At 33.2% G+C, this 23,503-nt stretch overlaps 2 protein-coding genes across 5 annotated transcripts in view; both read left to right on the top strand.

Annotated features, from left to right (window-relative positions):
* The first annotated feature begins 2,100 nt into the window (after nucleotides 1-2,100).
* On the top strand, nucleotides 2,101-15,075 carry LOC141461791 (uncharacterized). Of its 3 annotated transcripts, none has more exons than XM_074143125.1 (7): nucleotides 2,101-2,259; nucleotides 6,501-6,748; nucleotides 7,350-7,593; nucleotides 8,792-8,993; nucleotides 9,586-9,750; nucleotides 9,908-10,148; nucleotides 11,730-15,075. In XM_074143125.1, the coding sequence occupies exons 1-7, from the start codon at nucleotides 2,181-2,183 to the stop codon at nucleotides 11,919-11,921; spliced, it is 1,371 nt and encodes a 456-aa protein (XP_073999226.1). In that variant the 5' UTR covers nucleotides 2,101-2,180; the 3' UTR covers nucleotides 11,922-15,075. The 3 variants fall into 3 exon arrangements, with proteins under 3 accessions (XP_073999226.1, XP_073999227.1, XP_073999228.1); XM_074143126.1 differs by lacking the exon at nucleotides 2,101-2,259 and adding an exon at nucleotides 2,301-6,415; XM_074143127.1 differs by lacking the exon at nucleotides 2,101-2,259 and adding an exon at nucleotides 2,302-6,426.
* Nucleotides 14,978-23,503, top strand: part of Klp10A (kinesin-like protein 10A) — a 63,414-nt gene continuing 54,888 nt past the window's right edge. For both annotated transcript variants that reach the window (XM_074143121.1, XM_074143120.1), the window contains exons 1-3: nucleotides 14,978-15,119; nucleotides 18,221-18,315; nucleotides 20,497-20,592. In XM_074143121.1, the coding sequence (XP_073999222.1) occupies nucleotides 15,056-15,119; nucleotides 18,221-18,315; nucleotides 20,497-20,592 (255 nt within the window). In that variant the 5' untranslated portion in view covers nucleotides 14,978-15,055. The remainder of the gene's footprint in view (nucleotides 15,120-18,220; nucleotides 18,316-20,496; nucleotides 20,593-23,503) is intronic.

Genomic DNA, 23,503 nt, shown 5'->3' with positions numbered 1-23,503 from the left:
TTGGGTACTTGCTGATTTGTGTACCTTTTAGCGTTTAATCAACTCTTATACTTAACATTTTAAACTGTAAGTTTTTGTTAAAGTAAAGACAAAGAGAGCAAGCTTTTTAAGGGTGTTATGAGTCAAATGCGATTTTGGATACATGGGGCATGGACATAAACACAGCTTCTTTTGTATCAGTGAAGATTTTGCAATCGTTTTGAGGTTCCCTGAATAAAAAAAGAAGTTTTTTTTACTAATTGGGGACTCGACAAACAAGGCAACCTGCGTGAAGGAGAGTGTCATTTTAGTAAGTCGATTTTTCAGGTTCTTGCGATTTTTCCAACGGTTTTGGAATGTTTATAGTAAACATGTGAGTCAGTTAGAATGGTTAATCGAATTCTTCGAAAATTGGAGGAATGGGAGCCATAATTATACTTGCAATGCGGTATATTGAACGGCGTAATGCTAGTATGAGAAGGGATATTGAATGTGATTATATTTAAAGTGATGAAACAAAGAGGGTTAGAACTGTATATTTGAGAATGGAAAAGTTTGCAGAGAAAAGAAAGAAAAAACTTGGCGGACAGTCTAAAAATATGAGATAGCTAAAGATTTCATTAAGAATATGTCAAGCTAATCGCTGAAAGGACTTGTTCAGAATATTCTGAATAAAAGCTTTTTGTAACGCGCAAAACCAAATTAGTTGACCGTATTGGAGATGGAGTTTTGCGAGAGATTTATACAAGTTAACATAAGTGAACGTCTGTCATAAAGATTTCTTTATTTCTGAAGACAAATCCAAGAGTTTGCCTAGACTTGCCTCTGATCATTTTGATATGATCTGGAAAATTCAAAATTCGTTAATATTGCCGAATAGCAATATTCTAATAAACTAATAAAGTAGCAACAGGACACTAGGGAGCATGGCGACTCAATCGTCCAGTGCACTGAATAAACCTAGTAAGTTAGTTAAGATTACCGGATAGCAGTACTATTTTAATAAACTAATAAAGTAGCAACAGGACACTAGGGAGCATGGCGGCTCAATTGTCCAGTGCACTGAATAAACCTAGTAAGTTCGTTAAGATTACCGGATAGCAGTGCTATAAACTAATAAAGTAGCAACAGGAAACTAGGGAGCATGGCGACTCAATCGCTTAGTGCACTGAATAAACCTAGTGAGTTCGTTAAGATTACCAGATGCCACAATCTCCGGTAGGGAAACATTTGGCCTCCCGAAGAGGAGAAATCTAGTTTTAGAATAAACGGGGCACACCTCTACAAAGTGCCGCACAGTCTCATTGGACTCACCACTGCCGGCACAAACTGGCGACTGGGTAAGGCCACATTTAAACAGGTGGTACGCTAAATTCGCATGTCCACACAACACCTGAACCAAGTGGCGGATCCGGGACCTGCTAAAGCCAACTATAGCCGGTTTCGACAGGCCAAGAACTTCCTTAGCCTGACGGCAATCAGCCCGGGAACTCCACCGTTTCCGATGTTCCTTCAAAATTCACTGCTCCACCTCTGGTTCTACAACGTCGATAGGATTCAGGGATAATGGGCTGAGGAGTCATTGTTATCAACGCAGCTCCTTCCTTTGCTGTTTCATCAGCAAGTTCGTTACCCGGAATCCCGGAATGACCAGGGAACCAAGCAATTTTCTATAGATAGTTGAAACAAGTTTTAATTTTATTGTCCAAAATTTAAATTTGGTTGAGAAAAGTTTAATTCTAATAATAAATACCTTGTAAAAGTAATCAAAGTTTTTACATAAAACTGATTTGTATATTAAAAGAAAATAAATTATATTGTAACTTTAACATTATTTTGGTATATTTCTTGAGCGGTCGGATTTTCTATCACTAGCGTTTAAGGTGTAATGAATAAGTTCTAAAATATTGCTAATATTACTCTGTTATTCTTTTCATCTCTAATAATTTTAAATTAATTTTTTCTGTGTCTTTATTACTTGAATTCGTTCTGGGAATTTGGCATATAAAATGTACATATATTATATTGTAACTGAAAATTCGGTATTCTAAATCAAATGTGTTGTATGAGAAAAAGTGATATAGGTTCATATCATATTGTTGCTGAGTGTTTAGTACAAAGCTTTATCTCAGTTCAGAAGGGTAATGATAAACTTTCTGACGTATTGGTTTAGTATAAGACTGTCAATAACGTAAATAGAAATGTTTTTCACGTTTCGCAGAATGAACAATATATTTTACTATTGCATTTCTTGTTCTCTAGTGTTTGTGATAGCCAATGGTAAGTTTTTTTTATTTATATTAGAAAAATGCTTTGATAGGTATAAAAAGTTCAAAAATCAAGTAAAACATAATACTTTAGTTTGACCAGTGCAAGTTTCAAAAAACTAAAAATCTGGTGACCCAGTCTTTCTCTTATTCCAATTCTGAAAGTTCCAATTCAGACATTTTTTTCGGACTCATGTATAATAAAGTATGATGAAAAAAAAAAATCATTAGAAATAATGTTCCCAAAAAATGAAATAAAGGACATCTTTAACTCTATAACTACACTTAATTTAAGCATGTAACATCCGTTACTTGTAATATCTTTTCCTATTTAAATGATCGCGATGAATTTGAGAGAGTCCCTTAAATTTAACACTTTTCATTAGTTCAATAATGCCTCTATTTTTTGAGAAGTTATTCGTTAAAACTTAATTTTACCCTTTAATTTAAAAAAAGTGAAAATTTGGTAAAAGATTACAAAAAAACACATTCATAGGGCTTCTTTGAAACTCTCGATTTCCCTTTCATCTACTATAGGAATATCTTTAAAAATATCAAACTAGCTTGAAAATCGTTCACCAGAATTTATTGCCTTTCACAATATGCTATATTTATTCAATGCCCATTGGAGATTAGTATAAAAGGCACTAACAAAATACAAGAGCCCTAAGAGCGATTTTATTAAAAAAGTTAGGTCCGCAGTGTTGGGTAATATTTTTGAATTTATCCGTCGAAGTACGCACGTTGTATCCATGGCCTTTTACGAATTTTCATCCATCGTCAGGGAGATGTAACCTCTCTTGCTCAGTAGTGCGACACGGTAACGTAAATGAAGTAGAAATATCTGCACCAAATTGATTAATCTACCTTTGATGATAAGTAAAAGTTTAAAACTGATCCGGGATACAATAAATATGCGTGCTGCGATGGATAAAATGAAAGAAACGGCTTTAATTTTTAATGGAGAAATATTTAAATGTAATATTAAATAATCTAAACCGAAATAATGAATAATATAACCCAAAGAGCCAAATCAAGACATGATGAGCAACGTTAAAGAACTAAAGTTAACCTCAAGTTACCTGTAAAAACTTAAAAACAGAAATCTGTACGATTCTTTTCTGCTTAAAATTTCTTCTAATACGTTTGAGAAAGTACAAAACTTGAAATGAAATTATAAGCTACTTGTGCGAAGTTTGGAAACGCAATTTAAAGTAAATGGATTGAGTAATTTTTGAGAAAAATTAGCAATAAAAATGTACCATTTAAATGGCAACTTCTGGCTAAACAATTTAGGCCAAAACATAATTTTTATTACCTTGGATTAAAATGTTTTTTTTGAGATTTTAATAAGTATTGATTTCAGTGTGGAGTTATGACGTCAAGCTTTTTTATATGTTCTTAAAACGAATTTTAAATGCGTTCGCATCAAAGTTTTCATTCTTGAATCATACTGAACAGTAAATCAGTGACGTTTGAGTAGAGTTTGAAGTGCGGATGGGTTCCAGCGGGCATTGACAACAGAATAAATAAATATAACAATCTGTTGAATCAAATGCTCATCATAGTATTAACACTGCATTGCCACTGGCCGAATTTAGTTAGTTATTGCCAAAGTGGTGTCATATTGACTCCATAATTTATTTTTATCTTTTTTTATATTGATTTCAATTTTAATAATCAAATTTGCATTAAAGGATGGTAAAGAATAGGAATTAAGAACAAATCGGCTTTAACATTTCACGCAGAAGGAATTAACTTCAACTTAATAACGCAGTAATTTCAGTATTTTCTAGAATCCTGGTTGACTGCCTTCTGATCAGGGACTTTTTCATTTTTATAATTACATTCACTATTTTTTCAATTACTATGCGCTGTTGACACCAATCGGAAATTACCCAATTCGCTGCAAGTTTTTGCTGCAATTTGGACAGAAAATCAATTCAAGAAAGAGGCTTTTCTTGTGCCTTGATAGTTTCTACGTAAATTATGTAAATTTATTAAATAAGCATTTAGGAAATAATTTGGAGTCAAGATAATAACAGAAAATCTACTTATATTACCAATCAGGAGTCGAAATAACTCCGATATACTTACGTGTAATGCCAATCTGGAGTCAAAATGACTCCTAAGATTCAAGTAAACTAATCTGCTAAAAGAAACTATTTCACGGTCTTCAGCTCGTGACTATCAAATGGTGAAAGTTTGGGGATAGCATATCTAAGAGCAGAGACCGCTCCTATCTTTTTTTGGAGTCAAATTGACTTCGGATTGGCAAAGCAGTGTTAATAAGGATTTAAGTATTGCTAGAATTCTGTGTTTGAAAATATTGGCGTCACCGGCTATACAAAATTTCTTTCAGGATTTCCTAATTTCAATTTCTTAGATTTTCTGGGAAACCTAAGATTTAAAATTGGTGTACAGAATGCTAATTTGTATTGTGTGCCATAACTGTTAAACAAATTATTATTAAATGATAGGCACGTAGAATACATTTAATGGTTCTAGATTTGCACCGGGCTCTTTTGCTAGCGACCAGTACAGATCTAGTATTGATACATATCGTTTAGGTGCCAGGAAATCAGAGACAGAAGCGTAATGACGTGCACGATAAGGGGAAAAACCGAAAAATCAGGGGAAAAATTTCATCATTTGCCACGCTCGTAAATTTACAAAGGCATGCAAGGCTAAGAGACTGTTCAGATCAAAGGCCGCTTGATAAGCTACTACAGACTTAGTAAACACATGCGTCTATCAATGGATAGATAGCCTGTGTAACTTCAACAGACAATAGAAGAAGAAAGGCGCAATTTGTATTCAGTATTTCCTGTTGTGTGCAAGCCGACTTGCAAACCCCTATAGAAACTAATCCAATTTAAACTTATGTCAATTATTAATAAGTTAGAGAATTATATTTAGAACGCAGCAAAAAGTGGAATCATGTTTCTATAGAGGGAGTTTAGTTAAGCTATTAAATAATTTTGTGTATTCATTTTGAATAGCATATTATTGGATAACTATTAATTTTTCATATATTTTTTAGCTCATAGAGATACCCAAATTCTCACACTGATATCACAGGTGTTATCTTCTTAATTTGCTCTTTCTAAAATGAATATTATTTTAACAAAATGTAACATAACCAATCAAATAATTGTTTCAAGTAGGACACTGCTTACACAAATCTACTGTTTTTCTTGAAGGATTCATTATGTTTTGAATTTAATGTGGTTACCCATCTAAGTGTTTATTTATTACTATATAATGTTTACATTTATAGCAATTTTATGGCAGCACCGTTTCCCAAGAATAGTAGCTCAAGAAATAATTAATAAGAAAATATATTGGTATAAGGTTTGCCAAGAGTTATAGAATCAATATGGATTGTCAATGTTTAATTATAATGTAAATAGTAATAATGTAGATTCATTTGAAAACTTTTTAGAACGGGTAAATCTAGAATTTAAACAAAACTTAATGTGCAACGCTAATCAGTCGAGATTTCATACTCTGTATAAACGTTTAGATACTAATTTACTTGAAAATCATTATATCAATGGTGTAAACAGTGTTCGGATGATGTCAACAATCTTGAAGTTGCGGGGCGAGGCGCTGTACTTAAATTATAATATCAGTAGAGAAGAGAGAGCACATAAATGCGCATTGTGTAATTTAAATGCAATAGAAAATTTGGTACACTTTTTAGGACTTTGTCCAATTTTGCCGGAGTTCAGAATGAGGTGGTTAGGTAATAAATTTATAAGTGTTGATGAAGTCATAAAATATCTGAATGGTGATTATGGAAGGGAAAATTTATATGAGGACACCGAGTATGCCTGGAAATATAGAAGTTTTCTGATAAATGAGTTTAATTTTTAGTTTAATGAAAGTATTATAATTTAATTTCTTTTCTTTTAAAGTAACAAGTCAGTTTTAATTTTTATTTTAAAATATATTTACGTTTTTATTTGTTTTGTATATTAAGTAGCGGCAAGTATGGAAGTCTAGGGTTTAGAAGTACAATTTTAGTTTATTATATTTATATTCTGTAAATTTATTTGAAGAAAAGAGAAAGAAAAAGAAGTAAACATCTTTAGTTATAAACTTTTATTTTTGCACTAGACAACTTGATCAACTTGGCGGACGGACTCTGGAGTCCATGCCTAAGTGTTTGTAATTTGTTCGTATTGTAAATATGTTCTTTTTGTTTCAATAAAACACTATTATTATTATATTATGTTTACTGTTTCTCAGATGATCACAATGAAGAGATGATAAATGCAAAAGTGAATTCTATTAGTCATCAAGTTAGAGAAATTATTGAACACTACAAACAAGTGGAACCAGTCGGATTACCTGGAGCTCCTATTCCAGAACCACTGCCCATTCCAGACATGAAACATTCTACAACAGTAGCTACCTTAATGTTAAAGAATGCATCCATGAATGGGCTTTCAAAATTCAAAGTTGAACATCTATATTCAAATTTGGCCAGTATGCAGGTATTTTTTTAAAAAAATCTAATAATAATATTCTGCAATTGTTTAAAAATAAATTAAGTCTGATTACTGGAGTTTGTATGTGAGCTAGGACAAAACTGGTTTTTAACATGGCTTGTAAAATTTGCCCACAGTAAACTCCGCCAGTAATATTTAATTAATTTATTTTTTTGCTGAGGGTGTTTCTATTTGAGAAGCAAATGCATTACATTTTCATTTATAAAGTACACTTTTCATTTAGGCTACTGCACAATCAGTGAAATAAGTTGCTATCCCCTAGGTTTCAATCAGTACTGCATCTTTTTTTTAATTACAGTTTATACTAAATTTTGATCGAATAAATCTATTGTGCCCCTCATTGGTGCCAGGTGATACCACTCTCTTAGCTGGTGAAACAACTCACCCAAGTTCTATAAATAGGGAACCTTTAGAAAGAATGTTGGTAGCCCGGGTGTTGGGGATGACCACCCTAGTGAAACTCTAGAGTGGTCTTGGTCTTTATCTATTTTTTTGGAGAAGAAATTATTGGTGTATAAACTCCTTTATATTGGATAGTTTTAATAAAAATAACCATTCAAATAAAAAGATTTATGTTTTACTATAGGTGGAAGTATCATTAAAATATGCCAAACTCGAGGTTTTAGGAAATTATATACTTTCTACTTGGCTCAGCCGATCATCTGGTACGTTTAACGTTACTTTAACAGAAGTCTATCTTGAAGGTATCGCTTTGTTGGATGTTGCAAGACAGGGAAACCTTGAAGCTACTGATATTAGCCTTGATATATCTGTCAATGATATAGCTCTTGATTTCAAGAATCTAGGCTTTCTTGGCACAGTTTTCCAAGGTAACTTCTGCTAGGTAAATTATCATTATATTATGCTTGTTTTTACTTACTTTTTCAGCTAGTGAGTGGCCTGATTATTTAAAAGCTTCTTCTTTTTTTTTACCGCAATTGGTCTTGTGATTTCAAGGGACTCGACAGTAAGTTTGGGTTTTCAGACAACTGAATATGCTGCTTTATTCTCTGAAATATGTACCTAATTTTTTTTTTTAATTTGTATTTAATAGATTTTTACTTCAATTTTTTGACATATGAAACTGTAGTATGGAAGAGGAAATATCTTACTAATCTGATCTAATTAAGTGCTCGGCTGTATGTAACGAAAATATTAGGTTACCAATCAGTTGGGGAAACCCTTGCTTCGATAAAAAATATAATAACATGAGATGTGAATATTTTAAGCAGTCACACGGAGCCATGTCTGGCGAATACAGAGGCTGAAACATCACTACAGTGTTGTTTTTGTCAAAAAAAAAAAAAAAATACGGACAAGCAATGAAATGTGAGCACGTGTTCTATAGTTGTGCCAAAGCCATGAATTCTTCCGCCACAAAGCCGGGCGTATGTTTCTGATTGATTCACGCAAACAACGTTGAACTAGTAATACACCTTATTGACTGTGGCAAGAACTCATGGTGCATTATGCCGTTAAAATCGAAGCTGTAAGCATAACCGTAACTTTGTCGTGCTTTTTTCGTTCTTGGCAATCCAGCATGCCTCCACTAGAACGATTGAGCCTTAGTCTCGACGTCATATCCATAAATCCATGTTCATTGCCTGTTATGACTTTTTTTTTCTAGTAGTTCTGCATCGTTGTTGATTTCATTTGGCGACTCCTGAACAACTTTCATTCGCTGCAATTTTTGTTGACATTTTCGAACAAATTTTGGTTAATTTTGAGAATAGCACGCGGGGCGATTACTTTTTTCAATTTTAAAGTAATCACACATTCCAATGTTCAGGAATCATAATCTAACTACACTGTTCTAACGCCACAAAAACAAGAGCGTCCAATTCGAAGGTAACAGAGTGTGCGATGTGTAGATTAAGTTACCAACTCAACTGGGTCGTCTAATTTTTTAAAGACAACTCCAAAGTGATGGCGCAATTTGCGCCAGAACACTCCCTTGTACACTACTTTACAACATGTCTTACTTTTTTTTAATGATTTGTAGTCTAAATTTTTTTTTTTTTATTGCAGGTATGATCAATGCAGTTGGCTCTTTAGTATTCGACAGTATTAAACCATTAATATTATCTGAGGTAAATACAAACATGAGAAGTGATATTAACAAAAATTTGCGCACATTGAAACAGACATTTCCAAACTCACTGCCGCCGATCGACCTAGCACTGGCTGCTGCCAGGAGAATGATCAGAGAGAATGGATTTGATCCTTACAGGTGGGCATTCGCAACCTCTATTTCGTATTAATTTGAATATTAGGTTAGATTATTTATAAAAAATTTATATATTTATAAGTATTTATGTAAAAAAAAAAAATTCTAACCATAGAATTGTTGCTAAAAAGGTATTTGACATCTTATTATTCACTTATATAGTTTATTAATATTTAAACGTTTTTAACAGTAATAATAATAATAATAATGATATATGAAGTAGGAAAAAGAAAATACAAATAAAAAAATAAAATAAAATAAAAATAAATAAATAAAATAAATAAATGAATAGTTTTTAACAGTATTAAAGTACCCTTATAAGACTGTTATTGATGGATATACAAGAATAAGTATATATAGCAAGTTTAAAGAGAATTATTGGAGTCATTATTGAGAAAAACTGTTGAGTACAGATGCACTTTCTGTTGGCTGATGTACTAAATCTTACTATCAAGACCGAAAATTTTACCTATTTAATTAAAATTTTAGTACAAATTCTAAGTAAATAGTAGTAAGCGTCTTGTGTGGGTTCCCTAACAGATTTTAATTTTTTAATTATTATCATCCTCTAAAATTAATTCCTATTTGTTTTTAGGTTAGAAGATTACAAGTACAATCCAGGAATCTTTTCTGTTGAATTGAATAACATATATGTATCTGGGCTGGCCTCATTCTATAGACTAGGCAATCTAACTATTTCTGTAGCGAATAATTCACTGCTTCTGGGCGTTCACCTTTCCACAAGACGACTGCACGGCAGGTATGTCTGGCAGAGCGGTAGAACAGCTTTGGCAACTTGGTCTCGTTGCTACTAGGCAAGTAACGATGAAACAAATGAATAAGTAAATTCATATGTTAAATATCTTTTTTTCTTTTTCTTAGATTCAAATGTAACCTTCCTCTTTTAAAAATTTCAGCTGTTCATGGGAACTTTCATTGGGTGGCTTGCTATCTAATTATGGTTCAACTAGTTTTTCTGTGGATTACCTAGAAGTGAACACCAAAATAAATCAAAGCCTCAATGTACGCAATCCGCCGAAGTTAATAGAACTTCAGCTTTCACTGGGGAATATCCAGCTGAGAATGAATGGACTCGGAACCCTTGATTATGTTCTTGAACTTTTGGCAAATGTTGTGCCCAATCTCCTTCGATATCAGGTGAAAGCATTGTAATTTTTTTTTATTAGTGTTTAAGAAAATTGAAATAAGTAAAAATATTTCGTTTAATCAATACTTTAATGACCCAACAGTTCTTTACTATCCTGTTTTTGAAGTAAATGCGTGTAGAAGTTCACGCTAGTGCTGGGCTAAACTTAAGTAGTATCTTTTTATGTATCGTTTTGATGATGACTACAAAACCATTGAATAAAACAGAAATTAAAAGTCCTGCAGGAGTGATTTTACTATCATTTTAACCAGTATACATTCCATTCCCCTTTAGTATGGAGTTATCGCGGCTTAGATATTGTAAAGTTTTTCCTTTTTCTATCTTTCTCTATTTGAAAAACTTCAACTACAACTAGTGACTGCCACTAGTTATTAATAAAAGTGGGTTCGTAAAGAATAAAACTCGCTAAACTTGTAACCAAACTGAAACTGATTTATTAACACATTAACATTCACTAGCAACTATAACTATTCGCCACAAGTATTATTCACAACAGTTTACTGTTACACACTTACTACAAAAGTCCACAATAAAACTGTTCAACGACTGACTACTGATCCGCACTGCACTAGACTCGACTGCACTAGCAAAACTCAACTCAGCTCTGGCTAACTCTGAGACACTGACTTAAAAACTCTAACTGATTGACTCGGGCCGCTCACTTGGTTTTTATACAGTGGTGGAACGTTCTAGACTTCTCCATAAAAATTCCCAAAACAATCTAGGCCTTTCTGTCTGGCCCAGGTAAAGTCTGGACTTTTGTTAGCCCCTCCCAGCGGCCCCTCAACGAACCATAGGTTCCATCCCCTCCCAAGAGTTGGCGCCAAGGTCATTTCGTTACAATATTATAAGCGCCATTAAGTTTGAAGTTCAAGGTGGACACATTACCCATCCGCGCAAGTTAACAATCGCTGTAGCACGACACTCATAATGATTAGCACATGGTTTTGACATCATATTATTGATCTTGATTAGATATACTCGAAAAAGTGCTATTCATCAACATAGCATCCGAAAGTGCGTTTCAGTAGTAATGCAGCAAAATGCCATTATCATAACTAAACAGAGTTAGTTACTTGGTACATGGCGAGCAAAAATTTACTTTCATTTAGTTTATGTCAATCCCTCGCTTGTGCATCTCCTGTGATCTCTTTTTTTTTTCTTGTTTTTACTTTCTTTTACTACCTGTAAGTAGAAAGCATTGCGACGAATCAAATTTTGGACATGGCATTTTCACCAGTAAGGCTCATTTTGTGGTTCCCTGAGTTCGTAAAATTGGTTTTTAGAATATAGCCTCCTCCTTTATTTAGGTAAAAAACGAAATATTTAACTTTTATTTTTTTTTTGTAATACTTAACTAAAGAATTACCACTTTCTATTAAAATCAACTAAAATTTAGTAGAAATTCGAAGTTTGAATCAAATTTATGACTTATGTGGAAGTCGTTTTGAAAAGAAAGAAGTCTTTTTAATATGAATGTCGTGTTTACAACAGTCACAAAAAAATATTTTACACCATTAAATAAATCAGTCTTAACTAATTCTCTAATTAGTTTAATGATTGAATTCCAGCTGTTGGATGCCATAGAAGGACTTCTGCTCAGAAGGATTCAGGACACTTTAGACCTTGTCGATATTGAAAAGGAAATTGAGTCTCACCTGAGTGAATTGGATGATATGACCAACCCTAATCCTCCGGAAGATGATATGGATCTGAAAGTCAATTCGCTAGGTGTAGAATATTATGATGATATTGTGTTTTAATGAATGAATACAAATTTAACTCTAATGGTTAATTAATTTATAAGTTTTAAGATTATTTATAAATACATTTGTAATAATGTAAATTACAATTTTCTTTTATATACGATCGCTACTCTCGTGTATAAATATAATACATTACTACTTCTTTGGCTCCTGTACCTTTATGATTGCTTGTAAAGCAGCAAGTATTGTTATTATTATTATTATTATTTTTTTTTGGACTTGAGTTTTAGCCGATAGTCAGCTTTTGACGTCCTCTGAGATCTAAAAATGATTTGATGTGTGTTGTTGGCATCAATACAAATATTTCTTCAAAATGGAAATAGGTTAAAAAAGAATGTTACATTTTGGAAGGTATGAAATAGAATTTTAGTAGGTAATTGGAAATTTCCGTAATTAAAATTAAAAACTCAAGAACGTTTATTGAATTATTTCGTGTTCCACGAAGGCCCCTTCTTTGAATCTTTGAATTTTCTTCCTTTCTTTGGTTTAGCGAACTTTATAATTGCGGCTACTTCTCTTGATCAATCTGCAAACTATTTTTATTGAAAATATAGCCTGTATATTTTAATTCGGATCAATCCCAATTAATTAAATCGCTCCACTTAATTAAAACTTACTTCGCATAGTCTCTTAACAATTTCTTGCAGAATTTTGTAGTATTTATCAAAAGAGTTGGTAGTAATACGATATCGACCGAGTAGACAAAGAACGGCTCTAATTATGCACCACTAAAATCGTCTATACGGCGTTGATTGGCTGCAGGTCATTATGGAGACAAAACTGCATCCTTAGAAAATGAAATAGGACATTTTAAAAGAGTGCGTAGCAACGTAACGAAATAGAAGTAACTTTTCTAGTCAGGAATCAATCATGAAAGTTATTTGGCGGTTCAAGGTCATACTTCTTCAACCTTTCATTATGCGTTGGAGTTCATACCATGCCTACTGATCTTGTAGAGATGAGTTATGATTGTTATGAAAAGAAGCGTATTTCATTTCACTTGATTAAAATAACGTACTTTGTCAAGTCAACATTAGTATTCACATATGCAATTAGAAATTTTCTTTACATTTGTAAGTTTACAACATATCTGTTGAAAAATTAAATTTCTAATTGTTATTAATAATTAAAATATTTTTGTTCCATCAATAGTTTTTTTATTTTTTCATACCTCGTAAAAGAAGTAAAGATAGTGTGCGAAACCTGTGAAACTGTTTTGAAATAAGCTATCCTTGAATGTAATCATTTTGTTTTCGGTGATTTCGTGCAGTTCTCTGAAAAGTAAGTTAATTATTTCTTTGCAATTTTTATTTAAAAAAAATAAATCAATTCTAAATTATTTGTTTTGACTGTTAGCTAATATCTCATCTATTTATAGAGATTTTTATTTATTTATACAATTTGTGCGAACTCACAAATAAATTATGCACCTATTATTTATTATTCAGCATTAGAACTATTAAGGAACCTTCTCTTGCATTACTTGGAGTAAGAAAGCTCATAAAAAAGTGCCATCTTTCACAGGTGGATGACCTTAACCCGCCAATTTTGAATTTTTTCCTACACTATAAAAGAGTATGAGGAATTATTTATTACTTCCGAGTTTAACAGACTGCCGCCTCATTACGATGAATTCCCTGAAATTCAGACAAAATATTCATCAAATGTCTCTCCAGGCAGTCTCACACCAGTAGAACAGTCTGTAAAAATAACCCCTTTGAAATTAATTATCCTTCTTTTATAATCTGGAGCACAAATATATGCAATTAGTTCTCTGAAAGAGTGCGGCCAGTTTTCCTGACACACACCTCGGATTAGCACCTTGATTATCTAATTTTAACTGGCCTAAATTATTATTTTTTATTTAATAGCTTAAAGGAATCATGTTGTCTAAATTATTTTATAAACAGATGCTCAGAAATAATCGTAACGTAAGTGTTTGGGTTGTATCCTAAATTAAATGATTGTTTTCAAATGAAAAATTACTTCATTTACTTCTTAAACCAAACCGTTTTGACAAAAATTTCTGGGTCCATTTCTGGGTGTATTACTTTGGTTTCAAACTTCTTCTCAGAGATTTCAATAGCGTTTTTGAATTTTTTTCCCAGAGTTTTCAAACAGGATTTGTGGCACGTATTCTTAAACTATCATTTTGCTATAGTGACCAAACATAATATAAAGTCAACTACCTGTGTGATCAAGTTTCAATATTATTATTATTTTAAAATTTACCTTAATTGCGGTGAGAGAAAGTCGAGTGTGTTAACACCAGATTTTGTAGCCTAACCTCAGAGATTGGATTTAGAAGGGTATAGTCAAAAGTGTACTAAGAATTGGATGAATTAATAGGCCATGAAGATGGTACGTTTCATTGAATAAAAAAGAATAAGTTAGCTTGGATATGTAGAAAGGCTACATGGTATTCCTTGGAAAGGGGAAAAAAGAGGACCCCCGATGAAATTTTGGAGTAAAGAATTAGAAGATGATCAGTCAAAAATTGGAGAGACGAAAAGTATAATACAGAAATGCTTAGAAGGAGGCCAAAGTTCGCCTAGTACTGTAGAGCCAGTCAAGAAGTCAAAAGTGTAGGGATCTTCTTGGAGATTAGCTGCAAATTACAAGTTTGAAGCAGTTAAACGTTTTCTATTTTTGTTTATCGCAATATGTTCTCCAATGAGTTGTCAGAGGGTAAAAAATTACCTTCATTGGTGTGGAGCCCAACGTTTTGTTCAAGTTGGCACTGCTGGCCATAAATAGAGGATCTAGTTGAGTTGATTCGTTCAGTTATGTAGGACTCAGTGAAGGAACTGGTTGCTGAAGGTGAATTGCCGCATGAGTCATTGCTGGCTTGTCTCTGCTTGAGACTGTACTATGAACTCAAGAAACAGCCGAACTGTTTATCATGCTATTCTTCACAATCCTAGCACGTTTTAGATGAATTTTACTTAATAAATAAAATAAATTTTAATAAATTAATCATTCACGAAGTAAAAACAAATTATAATAATAACCTAATGTGATTTGCTCGTTTTTTTCGTGCGAAGTAAATGTAGCTTTAACTTGCGATTTATTTATTATTAGTGCGTTCATTTTTGTTGTTTTTAATTTATTAACTGCTCTAAAAGAAAAACATGGGCGACATAAATACTTTTTTAATAAGATCTGGAATTAGTGTACAAATTCGGCGTACAGATGGTGAGTTTACCTTTTTTATACACATTCAGTAACCTTCAATTTGTTCAACTTATTTCAAATAGCTGTAACTCGTTTTAAGGACTTAGGAATTTAATTGTTAAAGAAAGTTATTCTTTAAACAACTTTAAATTAGGCGAAGTTATGTTTATAATAATATTGTAATGTTTGAGCTTCACGAAGTTAGGTATTTTAAGTTCTTTTAACAAACTCAAGTACTTTTCTTTTAAGTATTTCTTCTATTTGAAGTGTGTAGGTGTAACTTGAAATAAAATAAAGTATTATTCCCTTCCTTTGAAATTATTTGCGCTTTATTTACTATTTTGCTTAATATCTTTTATTTATTGTTTTCTCATTTCTCAGTTAATCTTCATAAATTTCTTGGGTTTATTTTATAGGGCTAATTTCATTGTAGTTACTTTTTCTTTTGACTTGAGCGCAAACATAGGGAACAGTCGTTACTCAAAATATCGGCTGAATATCTTTACTGCCGGGTTCTAGTACCTCGCTTTTTCTACAAACTTGATTTGGTTTTTGTTCTGTTAAATGTAGATTATACAGATAATTATGATATTTGTCCTAGACTGACTTCAGTGCAGTTTTTCAGATTTTACATGATCTCTTGAAGTCAGTTAACCACTTTTCACTCCACGGCCAGCCACCATCTGCTCAAGAATATGGTTGGAGAAGAAATTTAATGGATGCCTGGTCATTGAGACCAAAGGAAATAAAGAGGAAGTCAAAGTAGCGAAATTGGGTGTGAAATGCAAATCCTGTGCCTAAAAGACGAAGAACCTTCTTCTACGTTATCTATCCTGGAAGTCTGTCAACTAGATTTTTTGGATGTTGAATGGGAAAATTCTTTCTGTATAACTAAGGTGGAGAAAGATATTTTTCTTTCTATCTGATCCTCTTCTACCCTGAATCTTTCTCTGCACAATGATGAAGTACACAGTACTTTTGTTTGTTCCTCATTGTTCCTCGTATGTTCGTAATGTTTTAACTTCCTTTGCTTTTTGGTTGACCTCCTTTATTTGGAATAGCATTCTTTGAAGTCATTCTATGGTTTTATTCGCACACGGTATTGGATGTATTTCTCGACAGATCCACATTTTAAAGGCTTTTACTCTCTTTGTTATAGTCCCTGATAAGGTCAATACAGAAATTAGCAGAAAACATGGCATTTTTAAAATCCTGATTAGATGGCGCATTTGTTTCTCTTGCCCGTTTAGTTTTACACTTAAACAGAATGATTCCAATTCTCAATAATTGTACTACCTAGATATCTGTAATTATTCCCTTTCAGTTGTTGGTATCAAGTTTTTTTTATTACTTCTTATCAGGCTCTGATCTTGTTATACGTCAAAGTTGCTGTTGCATTCTAGAGTTTCGTTCATTGATATGAACAGCTCTTAATCCTACGGTGTGATACGGGACCCACTATACTTCAATATACGAGTATAGTGTCTCGTATTGTCGATCGATAAGAAGCTCGTAGTAAAACTTAATGGAACATTGGATTTGATTAAAACCTCTTGTTATTTAAATCAAACGTGAAATATCAGTCTTCTTTGGTTTCTGATACATTGTGCAGTTTGCGATGTGTAGCCCAAGTATAATATTGAAAATTGGGCAATGCTAGACCAAAGAGTATCAGTCTTAAGAAGGATGATCACTTGTTTAAATGAAGTTCAAAGTTGCTTTCTCAAAGCCGCGAACGCTACAATTTTAAACTGTAATGAGATTATTAGGAACTATCTGTGTGATCCGTGTAGCCAAAGTGAGCAAATGGGGACCATAAGATGAAGAGTTCAAGACTTCTAAGCATGGAGACTTGCCAATAGTCCTGTTATGTTTATTCAACATCACAATCGCACTCTTTGTATTCTTTTTTTTTAAACAGAGCCACAAGAATTTTATCTGTTAGTTTATCTTCAGTCTCCAAATTAACGTGAAAAGGGTATGACGAATCGCCTCCTCTCTAAGAGATTGGATCCCTGTAACCTTTTTTTCTGAAATCTACAGGACCAATTATTATTATTATCTCAAATAAATTCCTTTTTTTATTTTGCAACCAGTAGAGGTACGGTTTTACTACTGGAATGACAGTTACTGTTTTTCAGTACGCAGAGTTCGAGTTGGACCGCCTCATTTCGTTTCCAAGTAGCCTCGACATGATGGTGATGTATTTTTGAGTTTGTGTCTCCGTTATTCAAAACGTGTGAATCTTTTAAAACTCTGTTTCCATAAGAAACACACGTTTTGTGACCCCTTGAAAGAAAAATATACGATTTTTAGCGCATGGTCCTTGTTGTGAAAAACTAAATATCGCAGCAAGATCCATCCATCGTTGATGCGAATATTTTACTCAATTCATTTTCTTTTAATTTCTCAACTTTATACTAAGGCGATCACTTTCATTGAAAACAGTTTTCCTTTAAAACTGAATTGTGTGGTGAATGTGTAGTCCCAAAACTACGTTTTTGTTTATTATTTTTTTTTCAGGAAGAATTCAAAGAGCTGTAATGTAGAGAAGTGATTTTATTAATTTGTTTGTAACTTGTGTTTACATTTTTTTTTTAGAAGAAAATAAGATCTGGTGTGAAATGTCATCTATTATTTCAAGAAGTTACTTCAAACTTAGCAAATTATTATTAAACACGGTTTATACAGCATTTCTTTTTGCCCTTTCTGACAAGAGTGTTAATAAATAGTCTAAAAACTCTTGGACGCAATACTTTGCAACTTGTCTCTAATTCTAAAATTTCAGCAGCGATAGCGGCAGCATATATAACAATAACGCATTAAAAAGATGGGTAAAGCTCGGTGTTAAATTATTTACTATATATTCGATAGATTTCGAGTTACTGCTTTAAAAGTTGCATGAGTACAGGTTAGGTTGTGGGTACAACTTGAGTGACATTGTAGTCACTTGCTGCAGTGATTCCTTGTAACATTTAAAATATCTGTAGTCCATCTTTTTTATTTCTCCAACACCTTTATCTGTGCAATGTTTACATGTTTATATTTAATTTTAGGAAATTTTGAAAATAAGAATAATTTTCATTAGTTGCGAAAAATAAGTTTTTTTTAAATACTTACAGGAAGAACTCATCCTGCCATCGTGTCAAACGTTAACAGCGCCATGCAAACAGTCACTGTCGAATGGTTCGAAAGAGGGGAAACCAAAGGCAAAGAGGTCAGTAGCCTGCCATAATTAAAAAAAAGATGGTTTAAAACATTAAATGACTGTTTAATCAATTAATACCTTTATGGATATGAAAATATGTCGCTTCTTATTTTAAACAATGTTAATCAAGCTGGGTTTTGTACTATGTTCTTGTTTTCACGTATTGCCGCTAGATGCCGGTCATGTTACGAATTGAATTGTTTGGCTGTTGGATTTTTGGCCAACTTAATTTTTAGAAAATTAAGCATTTATTTAAAAACGATTTCCCTCTAGGCATTAACTTGTTCGGTGTCACTTTCATCTAGTTTTCGAGCTTATATCTCTAAAAATTCCGGTAATTCCAGTCCCTCACCTTATAACAAACCAGGTAATGAAACAAACTCATCCAGGTTCTCTAGGGATGTTCTAGGAAATGAAGTGGGAGCCGGTAGGGATAACTACTCAAGTGCCAACTCATCCCGCTCTCTCAATATTATTAAGAAATCTCCACCAAACAAAGACTAAGAATTCTAGGGTATATTCTCAAAACCTCTGGAAGTTCTAGGAACCAAAGGGTGATGGTAGCCAGAGATAATCACTTCTTATTTCGTGTCTGTGCACCCTTTTCTGTTACGCCCTCCCCAGTTATTCCAAAGATGGTACCCCACATTCAGAAGTTCGATATGTTCTAGGGAGGATTCACTCTATTGCAACTCTAATAACCACCTTGTCCCTCTTGACTAATCATATGGAAATGAAAAACGGTTACTAGAGATGAACTACTACCTGATGCCAGTTACCTCTCCCCAACGCCCCAGGAAGGATATATCCGCTCAAACACCTGGTAACAACCCAGGCTCTCTAGGAAAACCCTAGGAAGATAAAAAAGAGCCGATAGGGATTACCATTTTTGATGTCCAAACATTCCTCCCCACTCAGAGTAGGTTAATCACCCTCGTAATAACTCGCAGGCTTTCTGGGCTATCAAATACCTTACCAAGCCAGAGTTAATCAGGAGAGGTGCAGTGCTTGTTATAACAATATAGAATTACATAATTAGCCTGTAAGAAACTTTGCATTTAGTTGTGGTACTGGACACAATTAGACACTAAATTTTTTTTTTTTAGTAAAATTTTATATGCGTACATTTTATATGTACAGGCATCACCGGAACGTAAACTGTAGAGACTAGGGTAAGAAAGAAAACTAAGGGATTTGAAAACGTCCGGATTTAACCCTGGACATTTCCTTTAAAAGTAACTTATTACTTCCTTTTGGTTGTCTTTCTTCCAAGGATTTATTATGTTCAAGAGGACAGCTCTTCCGAAACTTGTATGACAATTTAAGAATTTTCTTAAGTTTTAGATAGTATCTAAAAATACTGATTTTTGTGCTCTTTCCCAGTGATGGGACTCTAAAAGGAGGACATTCACACTTTTCTTAGTAGACAGCACGCCATTCTCTGACAAGATTTTCTAAATGATCACCTGTTTCAGGCTGCAATTATTCCTTATAATGAGGGCTCATTATATTTTCGTATTTCTTTTTTCTGTTTTATCCATCGAGCGTTGTGCTATCATCATTATTACAAGGGCTACCATCCTTTCGCTTAATTGTGAAGAGCAGTATATCTGGGTAAGTGTGAGGTACCCTCCTGTTCATTATGAAGTACTCTCCTGTTCATTATCACTTTTACTTTGTCGCTCTTAGTAAACTTCCGAGGTTCATACTTGTCTTTGTAATAAGGAATATTTTCTTGTGAGGCTCAGCACCTACTCACAAATGCTGTGGATAATAGGAGTATTTGGATATGGCTAGTGCAACTTACTGTGATATTTGGACGCTTTCTTCTTCACCATTACATGAAGTACAGGCCCTGTACTTCTCAATGATATTTTGATTCATTTTATGCCTTGGTGTGGTTTACCAATTTAGGGTTGACATTTAGATCGTACCCCGATTAATTTATTTTATTATTTTATCATCTTTAAGATGGGCTTTATTACACCCTCCTTTACTCTTTTTATAAAAATGTTTACAGCGAAAAGTTCTTATTTACTACAGCTAGAAACTAACATTTACTTTATAAAAAGAGTTTCTTTTAAAAACAGTTGCTTTAAAAATACCTATCACAAAATCGAGATTGATTATCTTTGTTAAACTTTATAAGCTTTTGAATTGTTTTGCTAATAATGAAAATCATTCATTTAGATTGACTTTGCAACCATATATGCCCTGAATGCGAATCTCCACCCAACTTCTAACATTAATAACCAGTCATTAGACACTACAAGCAACATAGAAAGGGTAAGTGAATTTCTGATTAATGGTATTTGTTATTTGAAAAGTATTATTGTAAACCAATAAAATTAATTGGATGTTTGGCCGTTGTTACAACATACGTTGTTGCAATGGTTGTTGAAATGACCATCGCAACTGCGTATATTATTGTAAACATTTTTTAAATCCATGTCTGAGATTTTTTAAATCATTATAACCTAACTACCTTCAATTTTTTGAATGTCGACTGGTTTCTGGAGCGTTCCTCTCATCTTCAGCATGTCTTCATGAACAGATATAAATAGAGTTACTAGAATTACCGGTTTATCGCCCTAGAAACCGGTTCCAGTGGCCTAAAACTGCTGAAAACTAAAAATTGTAGGCAACTTACATGGAAATATTACTGCTGTTTTCCAGCACTGCCCAACCAACATAACTTGTTTTAGTCCGCACATAAATAAGTTATTATGTTAAATAGGTAGAAGTAAAAAAGGTGAAAGGGACATAAACGTTAAAAATTATACTAGATGATACACAAGGTGTTGAGCTTAAAAACTATGCAAGGTCTGTTATTGTTATTGTTATTTTATTTATTTATTAATTTTATTTTTGGCGCATCGACTGCCTTGGTCATAGCGCCTATTATTTTTGTTGATAAACTTCCGATTAAAAGTAAACTTCCTTCAGACGTGGACTTAAAATTTATAGGTCTTTGGTGGCTAGAAAAAAAAATCTTGAGTAATATTTTGGAAAATAAGATTCCAGGCAGCTGAGTTTATATTCCTTTTAAATTTTTTACTTTTTTTTTTTTAACTTTTATGTGCACAAACATTTGCAACAACGGTTGCTTATGCATTTCTTTAGTGTTTTGTAGTTGGCCATGGACCAAAAAAAAAAACCGTAGAGAAAGTAAACTTTATTATTCTTCGTTTCTGACACCTTTACTTTTAACGTTCGTCTTCACCCCGTACTGAATAATCCCTGAATATCTTAAGGTTAGGACTCTCCGTGAATAGGCACTTCGGTGTGTGGGACTATCCCACCTCAGCAAAAGGCACAAAAGATTGAAGACCATCGAATCATCTTAAAAATTCAAGAGTTTTATCCTGTTATAAAGGTGATTGCAACCACCTAAATCCCAAACAATATGCTTATTATGTTTTTCCTGATCTTCGAGGAAAAGGTTTGCAAAAAAGATAATGCTCTGCGTGGTGTGGAACTTTGAAAGAATGTGAATTCCGAGTTGTTTTCTCATGGGCGAGCGATTACATCTGAACTGCATTCAGCACAACTATATGGGGGTTTATGCTGTTCATGCCAAAAAGTACCACTCTTTAATTTGCTGAAAATAGTTCTACAGCATGAAAACTATGTCCATCACCCATTGGCATCAGACGATTTCTAAAATTAATGAGCAAAGGTTGAACTTCATCTATAATTGTTTTTATAACAGATTCACTCTTTTGGATTTTCAATTCTTCCTAACCAAGGCTCATTTTTTTATGGGATTAAAATTTTGCTGTGGAAGAGGAGGTGAAAGCAGGTTATATTGAATTATTTGCTTTCAAGGAACGTTCGGGGGGTACCAAAGAGGAATTGAATTACTGGCACTATGGTAGGTTGAAGTATTAAATAAAATATCATTGATTTTGACCGTCGTAGCGCGTATGTATTGTATCCCTGACTGGTTTCGGATTTTCAACCAACATCTTGGTTTCCAACAAGTGAGATCGAAATCTCTACACCAAACTGATAAATGTACCTCTGATGATGGATTAAAGTCCAAAATAGATCAGGGATACAATAAACGCGTGTTACGGGGGACAAAAGCAAAGATCCAGCACTACGGACCTAACCACATTTTTAATTAATTAAAATGTTTTTAAATTATGAAAAATATAAACTGAAAAATCTTATTTTTTCATAATTATTAACGTATAAGAGTAAGATCGGGAAGACTTTTGTTGTACCCCAGTAATATTAATAAAGGCTGAAAGTAGTTATTTTATCGCAAAATACATTTTATTCAAGATACATATCCATCTTTTGTGAAGGGTTGAAGAAGACCCTGTTACTAGAAGATAGTTCTTCATTTATTCATGATTTTCACTTATGGTTTCTTAACTGTAATCATCTATCTACATTCACGTGAAGAAACAAAGCGGCCGCTTTGATTATTTAAGATATCGGTTTAATTATTTCCTTATTTTTTATATTTTTTAAAATTTTATTTAATTTTTTCATGTATACCGTCATTAAATATTTATACCATTAGGCGCCAGTCCATTACAAAATATTGCGGATTTTAAATCCTGGATTCCACATCCTCAGTAAGAATCAACTTTCGGTTATTTTATTTTTATCACTAACGAGGTTGTCTGTGTCAGATAGTATTTCAAGTTTACAGAAAAGCCATCACTAACACTCATGGACGCAAACATACACTTGTACATGAACTTGAAAAATTCGCTAGTGTTAAGGTACTTCCGTCAAAAAAAGAGAAACAACTTTTTTTCCCAGTTTTTTGTATTGGCCAGCAAAGGACTTTACTTACGCTATGTGAATGTGTCTTATGTGTGAAGTGTGTGGATGAAGTTGAGCTGTAGTTTGCCCATGGCTCGCCTAAGCCTAAATTGTAGAACTACCTCAGCAGGCCTTATACATATATGTTGTTAAGTAATTGGTGGCTGTAGTATAAGTGATCATACAGTGTGGCTGAGATACCCTCAGAGATGTTAAGTTCCTGAAGAAATGACTAGCCCATTTCACTCTGAATGACAGTCGTTTTATTGCTTGGGTCTGATACTGATAAAGTCATTTTAGAAATCTCAATCCATTTTGTATATAGTCTAATAAACTATTTTATGAGAGGGTAATTAATAAACAAATTTTTAACTCCTTAGAGAAGTTTCGGCCATATTCGATCATTTTCAGCTCT

The sequence above is a fragment of the Rhodnius prolixus genome, unplaced genomic scaffold (assembly GCF_049639745.1).
Source record: "Rhodnius prolixus isolate KJV_2025 unplaced genomic scaffold, Rpr scaffold_12, whole genome shotgun sequence".
Classification (NCBI taxonomy): Eukaryota; Metazoa; Arthropoda; class Insecta; order Hemiptera; family Reduviidae; genus Rhodnius; species Rhodnius prolixus.
The sequence above is the reverse complement of the archived record's forward strand: the minus strand, read 5'-3'. Positions and strand labels throughout refer to the sequence as shown.